Raw genomic sequence first — 19482 nt, 5'->3', positions numbered from 1 at the left:
AAGCCTTAACACTTGACAGGTCGTCGAGTGTGGCGGTAATACCTCTGATTTAGGTGTATGCTTCCGCAATTTTATTTAAAGGTTGTCTATTTTTCCTTTTATTCTTGTTTATTATTAATTAGTAAATCGGGGGTGTTACAGTTAATCATGCCCATAATTTCACAATAATTTCATAGCCTTTCGCCTCTGAAAGCGTCCTTCCTTAGCTGCCGGTCTCCATATTCATCACTTCGAGCTCGCACACGGTGGAACCGGTGAACCACGCGAGCTGGTTAGATGCGGTGGTGCCATCAGTGGAAGATGGAGACCTGGTGGAAATAATGGTGTCGATGGAAGGTATCACTAGTAGAATAAATGTGATTGGAAGCGGTTATAGGCAAGCGGTTTATAAAATCCGCTTCTATTTGCACAGAAAAAATAAAAAAAAAAAGCGGGAAGTGAAATGGCCAGCGGTTTCGGCCTTGAACCGCTGGCTATTAGTTAATTGGTAAGCGGTTCAAGGCCGAACCGCTGGCCATTACCTCTGCCATTTAAAAAAAAAAACCCTACCTATTTTTAAAACCAACTCCAGCCGCTCTCTCTCTCTTCCTCTCTCTCCTCTCTTTCTCAGTTCTCACTCTCCCCTCTGCTCCCTCAATCTCTTTCGTTCTCACTCCTCCATCAATCTCTTTCGTTCTCACTCCTCCCTCCATTTCTCACTCCCTTCATTTCACTATCCTCTCTCAATCTCCATTTCTCATTCTCCTCGACCAAAACCCGCATAAATTTCGAACAAATTCGACCAAAACCCATATAATTTCGACTAAAATTCCGAGCAGCTTTGAAGCAAAATTTCGAGCAATTTTTGAGCAAATTCGTGCAAATTGTGTGGGTTTTCAAGTTTCTTAGGTCAAATTCGACCATGAAAACTCTAGATCTAGTGTTTTCATGGTCGAATTTGACCTTTGTCAAAATTGGTGTTTTGCTTGGGTGGGTTGCGGGTTAGGGACGGTGGAGGTGTGGGATGGTGGGTGGGTACGGGCTGGCTGGAGATGTGGGGTGGTGGGTGGGTTACGGTTTGGGTGGAGATGTGGGTTTTGTTTGGGTGGGTTGTGGGTTACGGAGGGTGGAGGTGTGGGGTGGTGGCTAGGTACGGGGTGGGTCAGGGTCAGGGCTTCTGGTGTTAGTGAGGGTCGTGGTGGGTGGTGGTGCTGATATTTGTGGGGGTCATGGTGTGGATTGTGGTGGGTCGGTGGTGTTGGTGGTCGTGGCTGGTGTTGGTGGTCGACTGGTCGTGGCTGGTGTTTTGTTTTTTAAAGTATTTTTTATTTATTTATTTTTATATAGAGCTAATTTTTGTAATCCCCCGTATTTTTAAATATTTTATAAATGAAAATTTATTTTATTTATAATATTTATTTGTTATTTTTCATAATTTAATTTCAAAAGTTTCAAATTATTAATCTGGGTCGAAAATTATTTGAACAAATTATTTTATGCACCTTTATTCTACAATTTATGTCCAATCATACAAGCCTAACCCATTTGTTTACTTAATCGACCCATTATTTTTATGAGGCCCAATCTTTCTTTTTACCCTACAATAATTCTCTCCTATAAATATCCCATGAATCTCCAAAAATTTCCCACACAAAAAGGTTAGTCTTATTTTCATCCTCCTTTGTTTCATTATTTTGCTTAATGTTAATTTAATTGTTTTGGGTTTTGATTTTAGTATAAAGATTATATTTTTAGTATCAAATTATATTTTAATGGTATAAAGATTATAAATTTCAGATTATATTTATGTTATAAATTTCATATTTTATGAATTATAAACCTAGGGTTTCAATTTATTGAAAATCATGATTTTAGGGTTTTTATGAACAATTGATTTAGGGCTTTTATAGTAATGATGTTTTGAAATTTTGGTGATTATAACTACTGATTAGTTTAACTTAATTCCAGATTATTTTGAACACATAGATTCGTGTTTTAATTTTTAGATTTCCGTTCGTTAATATTAATCCCGTTTTAATCCCGACCAGGTTCTAAACTCATCCGATTTTGACAAAAAAGTAGTGTTTTCCATGTGGAAACCACGTTTTAAGAAAGACTCACTACCTTTGGTAGTGAGCACCACCCTCTCGAGGCCAAATTCAGCCTCTAAATATGATTTTCGGGCAGTTTTTGGTTTTAACGAAGTTTTTACATACTTAAAATATTATCCTTGAGTTTGATTAATAAAATTAATTATGTTTAAAGTTAATTAAGCATAAATATATGTTTTTATTGAAGTTTCAAGTGTTGGAAATAGTTTCTAAGTACTACTTTTGATGTTTTATAAAGAGGGTTTAATCACCCATTAAAAAGAGAGATTTTAGGGGTTTTTATATAATTTTCAGATTTTTATTAGACTTTGAACTTGCTGTAATTTCATGTATAAGAGTGTATTTTAAGGTTTTTATGAAGAAAAATTTAAAGAACTATATATAAGCCTTTAATTTTAACAAAAGGGAAGGTTTTAAAGTGTTGTTTGATTTGGATTTTGAAGGTTTTAAAGTAAGTTAGTATTGCTGTAAATTTAATTGATTGGGTATTGATTGAGATGTTATTATTTGGCTTAGGAGAGGAGTTTATTGAAGGTGATTTCTAGTTAGTAAAGTGGCATACCAATTCGTTTGCTCAAGGTACGTACAAGTTACAAAACCTTGCTTTTAGGTGCATGTTTAAGGACGGATCGAGAACTTAGTATCATGTCTAGGGATGACTGGGTTAAATTGTTTGGTTATACATTGTGAATTTCCTTTGACGTGCACTATTCCTTATTGTAATTATTGGTTATGTTCTAATTATGCAAGGTGCGCTTAGAGGCAAAGGTATGTGATTGGTGAAATGACTTAATTATTACTCATTCATGATTTAATGAAATAGGATGAGTAAAGGAATGGTTCATGTCTTATAAGACAAGGTTAAGAGTTTGGGGTGCCTTATGCACTCAAGGTGTTTATACACCGAGGTAGTAAAGGAATAAATAATAAATGTTGCTTGCCACTAATAAATCAAGAATTGAAATTGAAAAGTTGCTTTACTTGATTGAATTGATATTGGATTGATTGTATTGTTATGCATATGAGTCATCACCAAGTCTAAACCTGTAAATCACGTAAAGTGCAAGATGGATGAGCAATAAAACTCTGGATTGGTGCACTTCTGGAGTAATGACAATCAGGGGTTGGGGTACATGGGGTATTAGCCGTGTACTTTTCTCGAGGCCGTCTGATCTACGAGTCTCTTATTTCAAATATTTTTCAAAACTAGGAGTTAGGTGAGATCTCATACTAACTACGGTCACGGAGTCGCGCCCGTGGTCGTTGGATGTTTATTGATGTTTCCGAAAGGAGGCATGGGGTTTTCTTTTATTGATGTTCCAAATGGAGCATGGGTTGGACAACCTTGTCTATTGCGTAATCCAATGAATAAAAATAATGATTTACCTATTATTAATTAATGGAGTCTTAGTAATATAAATAGTTGAGTCGTGTGTTGAGTCTATAATTTAATGATGCATGATGATTGATTATTAGTAGTATGTTATGGAATTCTTAATTTATTTTGCAGCTTGTATGTACTCAGCTTTGCTGATTGCGTGCTTTGTGTGTCTTTCTTTGGTCATGGCCTTCGCCTTTCAATGACCCTGTGACGATCCAATTTTTACACTTGTAATATTGGGGAGCAGAATTACCACAGGTTCTTACACATGCAGCATTCATCAGGGTTGTGGGATCTTGAGTAGAGAGTTGGTTGTTTCATTTTATTTCTTTTGCAAGTTTGAATTTATTTTAATTCGATTTTATTCGACACTATTTCTTTTGGGTTTGAATTTATTTGAACACTGAATTTAATCACTTACTACTTTTATTGGGTTTTGAATAAGGGCCTTAATGGTTCCAAGTTGTATGACTTAATTTGGTTTCATTCGTTGGTTTTGAAACTTATTTATAACTGATTTAGTTTTTCCGCTGCTATTTTCTGATAAAGCCTTAACGTTTGAACACGTGGCGGTAGCACGCCAGTAATTCTCTTGAATATTGTTCAGGGTCCTCAGAGGTTTAAAGAGAGAATTATTGGGGTGTTACAAAGTGGTATCAGAGCTTTGGTTCGATTTAATTACCACTAAAGTTACTTTAAAAGTTTTTGGGCGCCTAATGTTTTAAATCTTATGATTCTGGATTTTATGACGTGATTTAAGGTTAAACTTTAATTTCAAAAAAATTATTTTATTTTAATTAAAATAATTCGGCAGTTTAAATAAAATATATGTATTTTTATAAATTACTATGTTATTAATTATTTTTTAAATTAGTTGAATCTGCGTACTTATTTTATTCTTTGATCCTTAGTATTATTTATTTTAATTTATGTGTGAGATTTGGGTAGTCTTAAGAAGGGCATATAGGACAGATGATTTCTTTCTATGTGCATTATAATTTAATTCTTGGTGCCATTTATTTTGAATGTAGTTTTTATGCAAGTTATATTTAATTGTATATGTTTTATATAATCATGCAAATTTGGGTGTTGTGATCACCTAGAATCATGTGTAAGGATTAAAGAATACAATATAGATTAATTTGTGATGATTTGTGCAATGTAATGTGTATGTATGGATGATCATTATATGAAGCATGTGACTATTTGGTTATGCTTATTTAATGATGTTATTTATTATTTATTTGGTGCTTTAGGTTATTGGTAAGATCTATATTTTTATTATTTAATATCTCCTTCAATTTTTGCAACCAATGAGTGTTTATTTGAGAAACCTTATGATCAAATTAGGAATATACTTGGAGAATTGATGAATATATATATTTGGTGATGATAAACTACGCGAGAAGAGTGTATGAATTTTGCTTTGGTCAAGCCGCATACTTTAAGGAGAGTGGAGACCCTGCTTTTTTGTAGAACTAGGTAGTGAAAGATGAGTTTTTGTTGTTTTGAATTGCCATGAGAATTTGAGGAGCATAACTTTGGTGGAAAGAGAATAGGGATACGATTCGTGAGACAATTGACTTTCGTTAGGAGAATTTGAAAACCAAGCTGGAGAGAAAAAAAAAAAAATTTTGAGGAGCCCATGGATTTATAAACATGGAAATATAAATTAGGCCTTTTGGGTTAATAATGTATTAACAATCATTATGGATTTAATGAATCGAGTATTTCCATGAGTACAGTAATTCGATATATATATGGCTTTATTAATGATATCTTGCTATACTTGAAGAGTGAGGAGAATTATAATAGACATTTGAGGATTCTGTGACATTTTAGGGACGACTTGTAATATGCTCAGTTTTCGAAGTGTGAATTTTTATTAATGAAAGTAAGTTTCATTTTGGGACAAAAAAATTCAAGTGGTGAGTAAGTGGTCTACACCTAACAATGTGACCGATATAAGTTGTTTATTGGGATTAGATGTTTAAAGAGGGCTGTAAAGGACTTTTGAGGATTGTTGTATATACATTGATGAAAGAGAGTTAGTTTGAATGAGATGAGAAGTGTAAACAAGCCTTTTAACTCTTAAAGAACATTTAATCGTTGCACTTGTTTTAGTCTTGCCTAATAGGAGTGGTGGCCTTGAAGTTTTTACTTAATGGATGTGTGTTGCAACAAAATGGAAAAAAATGATAATGCTTCTTGCCAAGACAAATCTTATGAGACCAATTACCCTACCATGATCTTGAGATTGCGTATATATTGTTTACATTGGAGATTCATTTGAAATATAGTGTCACCTGTAAGATTTTTACAGCTCTTAATAGCCTTTGGTTGTTAGCTAAGGAGAGCTAAAGAGATTATTGAGTGCCTATGATTTGAGCTATTCAAATTTGAGGAAATTATAGAATAACAAGTTATGGATAAATTATTGCAGAAAGAAGAAATGAAAAAGAAATGCCTAATGATATTATTGTGGTGAGTTACGGGGGCGTAACTCTTTTCTTTAAGAGGGGTAGAATGCGATGTAATTTCGCGCTTTTTACCTCAATTATGCTATTTATTGCTTGAGTTTGCATTATTTTGCTTATTAATATGCACTATTGTTGTATTTACATGCAATTAAAGTATGTAAACTTTGGCCAAGTATGAGTCTATTAAGCATAAAGTTCAGTTTGTTGAGTGTGCATGTTGAGAATCAATCAATTTACAGCAGTATAAAACACAAAAGTTTGAATGGTTTTGGAAAATTTATGGCTTTTGGGTTAAGTTTCGAGGGCGAAACTTCTTTTAAGAGGGGTAGATTGTAATCCCCCGTATTTTTAAATATTTTATAAATGAAAATTTATTTTATTTATAATATTTATTTGTTATTTTTCATAATTTAATTTCAAAAGTTTCAAATTATTAATCTGGGTCGAAAATTATTTGAACAAATTATTTTATGCACCTTTATTCTACAATTTATGTCCAATCATACAAGCCTAACCCATTTGTTTACTTAATCGACCCATTATTTTTATGAGGCCCAATCTTTCTTTTTACCCTACAATAATTCTCTCCTATAAATATCCCATGAATCTCCAAAAATTTCCCACACAAAAAGGTTGATGTTCCAAATGGAGCATGGGTTGGACAACCTTGTCTATTGCGTAATCCAATGAATAAAAATAATGATTTACCTATTATTAATTAATGGAGTCTTAGTAATATAAATAGTTGAGTCGTGTGTTGAGTCTATAATTTAATGATGCATGATGATTGATTATTAGTAGTATGTTATGGAATTCTTAATTTATTTTGCAGCTTGTATGTACTCAGCTTTGCTGATTGCGTGCTTTGTGTGTCTTTCTTTGGTCATGGCCTTCGCCTTTCAATGACCCTGTGACGATCCAATTTTTACACTTGTAATATTGGGGAGCAGAATTACCACAGGTTCTTACACATGCAGCATTCATCAGGGTTGTGGGATCTTGAGTAGAGAGTTGGTTGTTTCATTTTATTTCTTTTGCAAGTTTGAATTTATTTTAATTCGATTTTATTCGACACTATTTCTTTTGGGTTTGAATTTATTTGAACACTGAATTTAATCACTTACTACTTTTATTGGGTTTTGAATAAGGGCCTTAATGGTTCCAAGTTGTATGACTTAATTTGGTTTCATTCGTTGGTTTTGAAACTTATTTATAACTGATTTAGTTTTTCCGCTGCTATTTTCTGATAAAGCCTTAACGTTTGAACACGTGGCGGTAGCACGCCAGTAATTCTCTTGAATATTGTTCAGGGTCCTCAGAGGTTTAAAGAGAGAATTATTGGGGTGTTACAATTTTATTAGTTGTATTAATTTTTTTTTTGATGTAAATGTAATATTACAACAATTAATTAATAAAAATATTAATGTTTTTAATGGTTTGTGTATCAATTTATGTGAAAAAAAACAAAAAAAAAAAATTTTTATTTTTTTATTTTATATACCCATAATGGGCAGCGGTTTGGCGCCAAAACCGCTGCCCTTTCTCTAGTAATGGCAAGCGGTTCTGAACCGCTTGCCATTTAAATGGCTAATGGCAAGCCCCCTAATCGCATGCGGTTCAAAACCGCTTGCCATTAGGGGGTTTGAACCGCTTGCCATTACGTTTATTCTACTAGTGTATACATGGTGAAGATGATGAAAATGGTGGTGTCAGTGGAAGGTGGGTAGAGACTGGGGAAGGAAGGAGGAGGGTGGAATTTGAAAACGACGTTACCATCTAATATAATAACTCACCAATGCAAACGTTGTCTGATAAGGTAAGATATGTACTCCATCTGTCTTTATTTGTTTGCCTCATACACAAAATATGTTTTTTATTAAACCAAAAATTTGCAAATAGTTGGGTGTATGTTTTTTTTTTTCCACTTTTATGAGTGTATGCAAGTGAGTTTAGTGGTGAGGGCATGTTACTATATCAATAAAGGGGCAATCCTTAAAGAACATCTCAAAAATTTTATGTGGCAAACAAATAAGGATAGAGGGAATGGTTAATAAACGATAGTCAACACTCAGCAGTACATATGTCACCCATCATAGTCAATAGTTGAGGATAATACTTAATGAAATTACGGTTACTATACCACTAAAGTAACGAAGTAAGTTGATCAAAAAGACCAACGGGAACGATCCCTTAATTTATTTTTTGGGGAACCTTTTATATACACCCGGGTGTGCATAAAGGTAGGTGCACCCAAAGTTTTTTTTTTAATTAATTAATTTATTTATTTATTTTTATTGATATAATTTTGCTTTTTTTATTTTAAAATGAGCAAAAAAAAAAAATACTTATATCAAATAAGTACGAGTAGTGTAAGATACACTTGAGTGTACCTTACACCCAAATGTATATAACAATTTCTAATTTGTTGGGTGTTCCCTCTTAAATGACACTATCACAGTATCACAACTATTCACATTTCTCTCCATACACCTTGTTAGAGGACCTTAAAGTTTTTCGGGAGGATCATTATCGGATTTGGATCTGATTTTTTTTTTTTCCGAATCGGGTCGAATTAGAATGGAACTCAAATTGAATTGCCATCCTATCAGACCCCCTAGCAATTTATTTTTTTTCAAACACAAATTATCTCCAACTCAAGTTAAGACAGAAAAATAGAGAGCCCTTCGAAGCAATCAGGAGGTGGAAGCACCAACCAAATCAACATCCTTTTCTAATCTAATTGAAGGCTTTGATGATGATGAGGTTGATTGAAAATCTTAAATTTGAGCTAATAAGTTCAAGTAAGTTTAAATAAGAAATATATATATTATAAGTTCATATTATTTCCAGTAAAATTCGAGTCGGGTCAATAATAAGCCAGGTTTTTGGGCGTATATAATTATTTATAAATTAACAAATATCCTTTCAAAAAAAAAATTAACAAATTACATAAAACTACGTATTGTATTAGATTACATAAAACATTGTATTTCATTGTTTTTTATCAGAATGTAATTATCACTTGAAACTATGATAGTGTTGCTCAACTTACCTAGGAGGAGGAAAATCGGGAGCCAAAGCTTTCTGCGTTGGGCTTGAAACTTGACTGAACACTGAACGGGTCAAATGAGGTATAAGGCGAGACCCAAATTGAGTGAAGAATCTGAGATTTTGACATAATGGCGTTGAAAATCAAAATGCAACCATTTACTGAATTTCATTTTATCAATTGATCATTAAAGTGTAATTTATTATTAAAATGGAATTGAAATGTATATTTTTTTCTAGAGAATCATCAATATTACTACAATTTCAGAGTTACCAAAAATGAAATCTGGAAGCTATTACCATTTGACAATTCTATTTTTTTTTTACCTTAGTCACAACTTTAACCAATAATGTGAAATGTTGATCCAGGATGTTTGTTGTGGTCAGGACCTTGGGATGACCTTAGTGGCAAGTGTGGATTTTTGCCGCATTTTGTGTCATGGCACTTGAGATTTGAAGAGGTAGTATTTTGCTCACACCGACTTCCATCAACGTTGTGCATCGTTCTTTTTCCAAGGCCCCTATGCTACATTGCTACTCCCATTTGCAACTTCCTCACCTTATTTGCTGTAGTTTGAGTATTTTATGGTGGCGGCAAGTTCATGACTCTCAAATATGTCTTAACGGGGTTTGTCTTGTTGTTTTCGACCAAATGTTCGCTGTAGCAGGTCTCTCCTTTGCATAGATCATATTACCAAAACATGTAATGAAATTTTAGTATGTCTTGTATTTTAGTTCCTTTAATTTAGCTTAGGTTGTAATTTGCTCTTTATTTATAAAATTCTCTTTTAAAAAAAAAACACTATCTATATTATTATTAAAACTCCAAGACAAGAAGTGACATTTTGCAATTTGTCAATTCTTCTTTGTCATTTCACCACATTACTTTAAATCTTTTGCCACATTATTATTTTTGCAATTGTATTATTGTACTTAAATGTGCTTGGTTTATGCCTAAGAATGATGATCAATTGATGAAATATTGATTTCAACTTTAAATAAAGAGAAGATGTTACTTGCAAACCAATAAACTAACCATTATTAGTATTTAGTTTGGTCATAATTGAATAGTTGAATTATTAAAATGTTTTTAAATTGCTTTGACCCATTTAATTTGTAATATGAAGTATATGTAACCGATATGTATTCAATATATTTATGCCTATAAATTATCTATCCAAGGAAATGACACACTAAACGGTTTAAACCTGGCCTCTTGGAGAAACATTTTACTGGGTCAGTATTGTGCTAGGTGAGTATTTGTTTGCTCTACCTTACTTGATATGCAATGGATATATATACTACATAGTTTGCACACTAATATGTAGGATTTGCTATATTTCCATTGGTTGATTTTCTTTATAGTTCACTCAAAGCTCTCAAAGTTAGTGTGCGCAAATTTTTTTCACTATTCACTACTTATGCTCAGTGGTTGAATATTGGTCTGATGATTATTTGTGCATCTAATTTGAAACGATATTACATTTATTTTTTACAAAAAAAAGATGTAATGTATGTAATTATTTGTCATGTAATTGAATATGAGGAAGAGAAACAAGTCCGGGGCATTGCCCGGGTCACTAACTATATCACATTTCAAAAACACTTAAGAAAAGAAATTGTATCCTTTGTCAAAAAAATAAAATAAAATAAAAACCAAAGTTCAATTTCCCAACTGAAAGTCTTTCAATCTAAAATTCCAACTCTTAAACGTTTAAAAAGTTTCAAACACTCCGCCAAAAATGAATAATTTCCCAGAAAAACCCCATCTTTCATCACCATCAACAACAGAAACGACACTCACAACAACTGAATTTCAAACAGTTGTTGATGATTGGGATAAACCCTTTTCAAGCGAAGAATTGGAAGCCATTGAAGCAGCTTTTGAAGCTGCTACATCAACAATTTCTGCAACCCCTTCATCTTCTTCGTCTTCCTTCAAAACCCCACGTAGCAGTTCTTCTGTTAACGGCGACGATGACCCTAATACCCGACCCACGACCCGCCGTCGATTGCCGGGCTCCATTTCTTGCTCAAATGGTGAATTGGGTTCATCTCCGAATTTGGGTTCTTTCGCGCTAACCCCGTGTTCAAGAAATTGGGCCTTCAATCACCAAGGTAAAACTCATTGGATTGTTTTGGAAATTGGGGTTTGTTTAATTTTATAAATTTGGTTAATTTTGTGTTATTTGCCTGGAATTTGGGATTTTGGTGGATTGTTTTTAGCATATTGGTATTGTGATTTGTGGGGATAGCAGCATTTTGGGAAGAGGGTTTCGTTATAGATGTAATGAAGTGAATTCTGTAACTTTGTTTGTTAGGCAGTGTGAAAATGAAGTATCCTCCACTGAATTTTGGGGGCCGCATTGTGTATTCCCGGACGCCGGAGGAGGTAGAGGAAGCTACATTGGAGATTTTGAAGAATCTGGAGGCTAAGAAATGCAAAACAGGCAGGGCTGTTCTCGGCCTCGACATTGAATGGAAGCCTAGCTTCGATCGAGGTTTGTTTACTTGTTTTTTTCTTATTTGTGCTTTAGTGTTTTGTATGTAAGATTACCAAGATCATAACTATTTGAGCCTCTTGCTTGTCTGCCATGATAAACACGATCACGCGCTACAACTTTGTTCTTGGGACTGTTTTTTTGACTTTGGATTCTAATGGACTAACTAAAATGATCATTATAAACTCTGTGTACTTCTTAACAATGGTGAAGGTGCTCATGATTATGGTGTTCCACACCAAGGTTTTAAAGAGCTTTAATATTACCATGAGAATAAGACTGTATTTATAACTCTTATCCATCTTGTGTTGGAGCCTATCTAGAGGTCTTGAGGAATGTTGTTGTTGATGTTATTATATCAGTGCTTATGTAGTTTAGGCTTAGGCACCCAATCTATCATTGCTGGAAACCTTTTAGCATGTTATTTATAAATATGTGATTTAAGCTGTTACTATCAGTTTGAGGCAAGACCTATACTTCTTACCCTCTGATTGTTTGTGGCATTGTTCATGCTTGTAATTTCTAATTGGAGGTATCAAGTAGTGACTTTTTGCTTTTAATTACCCTTAGTTCAAACTACGATAGACTTTGATGGTTGTGACTTGACGAAGTGCTTCTGAACGTAGGCTTTGCAGTTACACCATTAGCCTTAAACAGGACAATAGGTTTGTACCATCTGGCTTTATCTATGGATGGAATGTTCCGTACACAAACTAGGATGATTGAATCCTGACCCTTTGGGCATAGTTATTCCAGATTGGTAATTGTTTAAGATACCTTTGAATCATTGATTCGTTGACAATAGTTTAGAAGGTTTAATGTGCACTAGGCGATGGAGTCACAGGGCTTAGGTATGAAGCGCAGTTCTTAAAATTGTGTATAAAACAGATTGCATACATGGAATCAATGCAGCCTGTACTTCTCATTGTGCCATTTAGTGTCCAAAAGCGACTTGCCGAGATCTTTATAAGTGCTTGGTTTCAGTGCTTGTCGAGCCATTTCAAACACTGGTTTGAGGTGCTTATCTGACTAGCAAAATTCACTTGTAAAAAGCTTGCCTTTGACTTAGATAGTTAGATATATATTTCATTTTTGTTTGATCTTCGTACATTAGACATTATTAGGGATGTGAGGTGATTTGGACAGTGGAACCATGTTGAAAGTGCATGGTTTGAAGAAAGGGTTTTAATTACCCTAGTGAGTAGTTTGATGACATCATAACAGTAGCCTTTAAAGCTGTGTTTTAGACAACTTTTGCTTTGAGGATCATTCTCTCGAACTTGTTAATATTCCCATTCCCATTGTGGCTTGTAACCATGGGCATATATTATCTTTGTTGCTTACTTGGAAACCCCCCACGTTGTATAAGTTATCTTAATCTTAGTCAGGTCTGTAATTTGATGATTATGCTTACTTTGGTTCAAAAGCTTAATGCGTCTTATATCAACTTACCGTCAAATTATGCCTGAAAAGCTGAAATGATTGGAGATGCTGTTCTATTTGTTCTTCATCCTAGGACATCTCTAGTATGGAACTAAGTATATCCAAATTATTAACATTGGGTTTTTTTTCTTGAAATTTAGCAGTTAATGCCAAGCTTCTTGAGGTCCTCAATTGACTAAATTTTTGACATTTGGCTTCAGACCCCAAATCTCGTGTTTGGCAGTAGCATAAATTATTATGGGTGGTCTTACATGTAAGCATTAAACTTTTTTTCTTCTGAGATTACTAACGACAACCTTTTACGATATCTTCTTGGTCATGCGCTATATGGAATTAGTCTTTGGGGGGTTGGAGTATTGAATTTCTTGAAGTATTATTTCCATTTGGGCAACGTGACCATGTCCCACCAAATTCTGGACTTTGCTGTAGAGACTGGGCTACCATTGTGATTGTGTTCAGTGCACAACGTCCTTGTCAGTTACCTTGCTATTCATGATACCCTCTTGTGATAGTGTGAGATCATAATCTCTAAACGGTGACCTTTGATATGCTTTCTTTGACAACCCATATGTTGTGGTTACTTTGAAATTCTTTCAAACTTTAATGGTGTTTCTTCTTATTCCCTTGAACTTGGCATCATCACAAAATGCTGCTAGTGCCAAGCCCCTAAGAAGGTATGATCATTCTGATATCTCTTTTGTATCAGTAGTGTCATCCATTTCGAGGGATTCTAGCCTTTGGTTTGACAATTGTGATAGAGTTAGCTATGTTCCCTTGAATACTTGAAACTATGCAATGGCTCATATTGTGAATTTGAATATTATGTATGGTCATAAGGCCCCTAATGTCACATATTTGGCACTTCATTATAGCTTTTCAGTTTTCCAAACTGATAAACTGTGAGTCACAAGCTTACAACTCATAAGGAACTGTTACATAATAGCATATAAGATCGATGCAGGACTGTAACCAAATTGACCAATGTTATTGCATCAATGTTGACCTCAATGCAGTATGCTTATGCAATGCATCAACCTATGGTTTTATTCCCTCCATTGATGTTTTTTCCAAAATTATTTGGTGGAGTATATCTTTCTGTTCTTCACCTTATTAATTAATGTAAGTGTGCAGTTTATTGGTTTTTATCATCTTTTTTGTTATCTTGCTATCTATAGTCTATACTATAACTTTTAGTGTGCAGTTTATTGATTTTTATCGTTTCTTTTGTTACTTGCCCCCCACCACATTCTAAGCCTCAAGCCCCATCGGCCACCACCTTTGCCCTTCCATTTGGAAACCCAAAAACCATTATTACATCCTTAAAAGCTGCATATTTCAGCAAGCATGAGCAAATTTGAGGTATCAAATCAGGGGAATAAATGGTATTTGCAGACATAAACTTCTGATAGAGTAGTATGATCCTGAAAGATCATGGTTAAGGGATTGATGGTGGTTGAGCTCAGTCATTGAAGCTTTTTATCTAAATTTAAATGGTGGAACCGTGGAATCCAACTGCTAAAAGACAACTACAAAAATATTTAAATAGGCTAACCTGACCACTGCAACACAGCCCTAGAAAGAGATGAAGGTTGGTTGGTTGCTCAGAGGCAATAGGGAGCAATGGATTATCATCGGAGTCGGTGAGAGACAAAGATGGTGTTTGTTTGAAGGATAAGGGAGCAGATGATGAACATGGAGAGAGAGAGAGAGAGAGAGAGAGAGAGAGAGAGAGAGAGAGAGAGAGAGAGAGAGAGAGTCGAATGCTTCTTTTTTTTTTTTTTTTTTTTTTTTTTTTTTTTTTTTTGTGGGTAATTGAACCAATTATGTAACCTGAATTCCCTTTCTTGAATCCTTTCTTCTCTATTTCCTTTACCGAGGTAGGTGACTTAAGAAAAATTATTATGAGGGTGCATTGGTGCAAAGTATGAGCTAAGAGATGAATTTGATGTCTTTGGCATTCAAATATGGCTCGCGGGGTCCCTTAAAAAGCATAGGAAGCACCTTATTTGTTAACCTAGGCGAGTCCAAAAAAGTTTTGGAGGCTCAGAAGGCAAACACGTTTTCGGATCATTTTTGGACCAAATGTCATAACTAGATAAACTCAAGTAATGGTGGGGGCATCTTGGGCTCACAAAAGGTTGTTTGAAACCACATACACACACTATATTTTCACATAAAGGCCTAAGGTGACCTAACATAAATGACAGGAGGATTATCTATAACTAGCTAAATTAATGGTTAAGAGCCAAAGTGAGTGGTTTCAACAACCTAAATCTAGTTTGGAACCATAATAGTCTATTAACTAGTTCTTTGCCCGAGCAACGCTCGGATATTCACAGAAAAAAAATTACATTTATATATATTATAAGTTTGTATTTGTTTAGAGATTGTGTATATTTTAAATATTTTATTTATTTTAATTTATTGTTATTGTTCTATTATTTAGGCTATATATTTTTTTATTCTTTTTTGGAAAAAGATTGTTTATTTTATTTTTTCATCAATTATGTTTTTATTTCTAAGAAAAATAATTTTAAAAAAAATTAAAAGTTTTTGGAGGGAATTTTTTTAATGTAAACGTGACACGTGTAATTCTAGAATATTCCTGGTGATTACTTTAGTATATAGTATAGATAGGATTTTAAAGTATCAAGAATGAGTTTGGTTAAGTGATATGACTATTTAGAAAATTTATTATGATAGTAGTAAAGAGTTTTTTACTTTGTTCAATGATATAAATTATGAAAATCGTGCAAACATTTTGTAAGAAAATGACCACCCTTTTCTAACCATTCTTATATTGAAATTACTACCTTTAACAAGATGAAAATTGTTGTGGAAAGGTACGATAGGGCCATGGTAGGCCATTTAAGACATATTTATGAAGGATGCAAAGTCGTGGGCTAAGATATGAATTAGATGGAATCAACCACTAAATACTTAAATAGGCCTCACGGGGTCCCTTCAGAAGCTTGCAATGCACCTCAATGTGTAACCTTGCTAGTCCGAAATTGTCCTTCGAAGCAAAATTAAAGGTTATACATGAAATTGAACCTTCAGAGATTTTCAAACCCTAGTTCATGAATTTATGTTATGATGGGGGATGCTTCTTGTGATCACAAATGGTTGTTTGGAAACATGTACTCGACTCCTAGTCAGTCACTCAGTGTCTCAGTCCCATCTTGAGTTGGCCTGTATAAATGATGGAAGACATATCTTATAACATTCTAAATTGATAGTTAAGAGCCAATGTTGATGGTTTAAACCACCCAAGTGGCTTGCCGGGGTCTTGTGGGGTCTAAGGGAAACAACTCTTCCTCCTTCCATTCTGGCCCGGAAAAGTTGAAAAAAATTCAAAATTGAAGGTTATAATCCATGTATTTAGACCAATTTCAGGAACTTTTTCAAAAGTTAAAGTGGATGTGGACTTGTGAAGGGTATCTCACGGGGTGATAAAAGTTGGTTTGGAACCATAACTGGCTTATCAATAGGGTTTACAAAGTATCGAGACTGAATTTGATTCAATGATATAACAATTTTGAAAATTTGTTGCAGTGGTAGTCAAGAGTTTGTCTCAATGATATTAATGATGAAAAATGTGCACCAACAAACGTTTTACAAGTAAATTACCACCTTTTCTAACCATTCTTACATTGAAATTTGTGCTACAGGTATTCCACAGGGAAAAGCTGCAGTCATGCAAATATGCGGGGATATGCATCATTGTTATGTATTGCATATAATTCATTCTGGAATCCCTGGTAGTCTGCAATCTCTCCTTGAAGATTCTACATATATAAAGGTTGTGAGTTTTATAATTTTGTGCTTCTTAATTGCATCTCTTGTGAACCTCTTCTGTAATAGTGAATTAATTTTGTACTATTTACAGGTTGGAGTTGGTATTGACAATGATGCTGTCAAAGTCTTTCATGACCATAATGTGTCAATAAAATCTTTGGAAGATCTATCCAGTCTGGCCAATCAAAAGCTTGGCGGTGTACCTAAGCAGTGGAGTTTGTCTTCACTGGTCGAAACATTTACTTGCAAACAAGTACATAATTGGTACCTCTTGATTTACTAATTATTGGTTATTGCCTCTCTTGAAGCTCTCTTTAATGCTGATGGTGTCTTTAACTTTCATTCTTTAATTGCCTTTTTTTTATATATGCTCCAATTTCTTCTTGTTGTTTTATGTTCACCAGAAACTTTGCTCATCAGTATCTTAATTCTCACAATCTCACTATCTGTGTTTCATTTTTTATTTATTTGTATGATTATTCTAAGATAGATGATTGTCATTATTTTAAGACATGATGCAGCATTTTGCATTTTCTCATGGAGAATTTTATTATAGACATTGTAGATCATACCCAGATTTGGGCTTGTTGCCCAGACCTTGTCAGTTATGGGAACTTAGCTACTTTTCTTCATATACGTACAATTTTTTCCTTATTTCAGTTTGTTATAATTTGAGTTGTACTGAATTTCTTGAGTCATGAACCTCAGTTTTTCATTGCAAGATTACAACAATTTTCGTTTATTGTGAGAATCACATCTGAAAAAGTATTTTTGTGGAACTTCTCATTCGTAACAGATTCTGCTGTTACCCATGTTATGTGCCTTGTCTCTTCCTTAATTAGCCTTAGAAATGAAATCCGGTGAAGATTATTCTGTGTCATGAGCAACTCATTAAAGGATCATTATGATACTAAGTTGTTGCAAACTTGTCAACATGATGCTTAGTGTATAAAATATGAATGAGGGGGTTGCCAATCCTAATTTTTTTGAAGGCTATGTCCCAGTATAATTTCAATATTAAGTTTCCCTATGAAGCCTAAATTTGCCAGTTGTGAGTCCATGTTTCTTTGTGATTTCTTGATATTTAATCTGAAGTTTAAATGCTGCCTCAATTGCCTTTTCCCATCTGTGCTATGAAATGTTTTAACAATTGATTTACATATGGATTGAGTTCTGTGTTTGTATTCCGCTGTGGTATTTGTCACCTCAGAAAACTGCTCTCCACTCTGACCATCAATTTTTTTGCGTGTTACGACTGTGGCTCTAACTGTCCCCATTACTCTTTTGGCTGTGATATGTGCTCTTTTAATAGTAAAGATTTTGTAATTATTGTATTGTATATTTGTATGCAGCTCTTGAAGCCTAAGAAGATTAGACTAGGAAATTGGGAAGCTGATCCGCTTTCAAAGGCCCAGTTACGTTATGCAGCAACTGATGCATTTGCTTCTTGGTACCTTTACGAGGTAAGTAAAAGTCAGTTTGTTTCTCTTGTTTTGGCACTTGAAAGTTAATCATCTTACTACGTTTCCCCTCGCATTAGGTGCTGGAGACCTTCTCAGATTTACCAGAGAATCAGAAGGAGAACTGAATTCTGGAATTATAACTTGTGACTGATCACTGACTGTTGGAAGAATGGAAAAGAGCAGGTTCTCTGTTCAAGCCTAAGATGCTCACCCAGGTCTTTTCTGAGTTTGCTCTGGATATGTATCATTAGTATTTTTCACAAGTCCAGTAATTTATTCGTCCTAGAAGGACTGGCCCCTGCAAGAAGCAGCAGTGAACCCACCCATCTCATAGGCAAACCGTTTTTTTATTTTTATTTTTTTTATTTTTTATTTTTATTTTACCACTAACCCAATTTTGAAGCCAGCAGAGATGAAAAGGCGAAATTTTAACTTCAAGGTTGGGAGGTATGAGCTCCCACACAATTCCCATATTTATCAGTATCATTTAACCTATAGTCTGAATCTTGTTAAAAATGTATCAGTTGGTCATGAAATAACTGTAACGAATGAACATTTACTATCAGATCACCAGGGAGCGACTCGTTCCCTCAATAGGGATTGTAAAACACATCCCATGTTTGCATCAACAACTTACTTTGTTTTAATTCAATGTATGTTATAATGTGTTATCCTTAAATTAAATGTGCCCTTGATGGTTCTTATGATTATATTAAATTTTCTGACTCAGGATTTCATCCCCTGAATTCTGAGGTAATATACCATGTTATGCTACTGTATAATCATAAGGAGCTCCATAACATTTTTCTATTTAATTCTATATTCTTTTTTTTTTTTTTTTCAATGCTGCCATTTTCAATGTGAAAGTGATTGCAGAGTTGGCACTGTTGTTTGCCACTTTGCATGTGAGTGGGGCCCTTTTCTCTTGTCAATGTGATTTTAATGGTCTCTTCTTTCTTTCTCACTACCCCTTTAGATGTAGGGTAGTATCCCATGTGATTAAGGACAAGAATTTTTCTCACTTTTTATCTGTGAACTGAAGAAGAATATGACAGTTATATTGAGATAATAACAGTTTGTAAAGTTTTCTGAAAAATCTCTAAATTTCTGTGATTTAGAGGTGAAAGTAGGCTATTACTAGTATCATTATTTTAGAATTATTTTTCCTATTTTTCAGCTTCCATTTTTGGCAATCTTTTGGTAGGTAATTTTCCAACAGGCACAAGTACAGGTAAGAAGTTGATGGTACTTATGTACTAGTGTCACTATATGGAGTAT

At 34.2% G+C, this 19482-nt stretch overlaps 1 protein-coding gene across 3 annotated transcripts; it reads left to right on the top strand.

Moving 5' to 3' along the window:
* Positions 1-10699: 10699 nt before the first annotated feature.
* Positions 10700-19108, top strand: LOC145609031 (3'-5' exonuclease-like). Of its 3 annotated transcripts, XM_081664603.1 has the most exons (6): positions 10700-11117; positions 11321-11500; positions 16615-16745; positions 16833-16994; positions 18094-18204; positions 18282-19108. In XM_081664603.1, exons 1-6 carry the CDS (start codon positions 10742-10744, stop codon positions 18327-18329), a joined length of 1008 nt encoding a protein of 335 aa, XP_081520729.1. In that variant the 5' UTR covers positions 10700-10741; the 3' UTR covers positions 18330-19108. The 3 variants fall into 3 exon arrangements, with proteins under 3 accessions (XP_081520729.1, XP_081520731.1, XP_081520730.1); XM_081664605.1 differs by lacking the exon at positions 16833-16994; XM_081664604.1 differs by lacking the exon at positions 18282-19108 and having other exon boundaries at positions 16833-17005.
* The last annotated feature ends 374 nt before the right edge of the window (positions 19109-19482 follow it).

This window comes from Chenopodium album, chromosome 23, assembly GCF_948465745.1.
Source record: "Chenopodium album chromosome 23, dcCheAlbu1.1, whole genome shotgun sequence".
Lineage (NCBI taxonomy): Eukaryota > Viridiplantae > Streptophyta > Magnoliopsida > Caryophyllales > Amaranthaceae > Chenopodium > Chenopodium album.
Note: the sequence above shows the minus strand (reverse complement) of the source record. Positions and strands in the feature narration are given on the sequence as shown.

What these genes read in the sequence shown, in the direction of transcription:
- LOC145609031 (XM_081664603.1), top strand. Translation starts at nt 10,742, where the DNA reads ATGAATAATTTCCCAGAAAAACCCCATCTTTCATCACCATCAACAACA. An exon ending in AAGATTCTACATATATAAAG is followed by an intron (nt 16,746 to 16,832) that starts GTTGTGAGTTTT and finishes TACTATTTACAG; the next exon opens with GTTGGAGTTGGTATTGACAA. An exon ending in AAACATTTACTTGCAAACAA is followed by an intron (nt 16,995 to 18,093) that starts GTACATAATTGG and finishes ATTTGTATGCAG; the next exon opens with CTCTTGAAGCCTAAGAAGAT.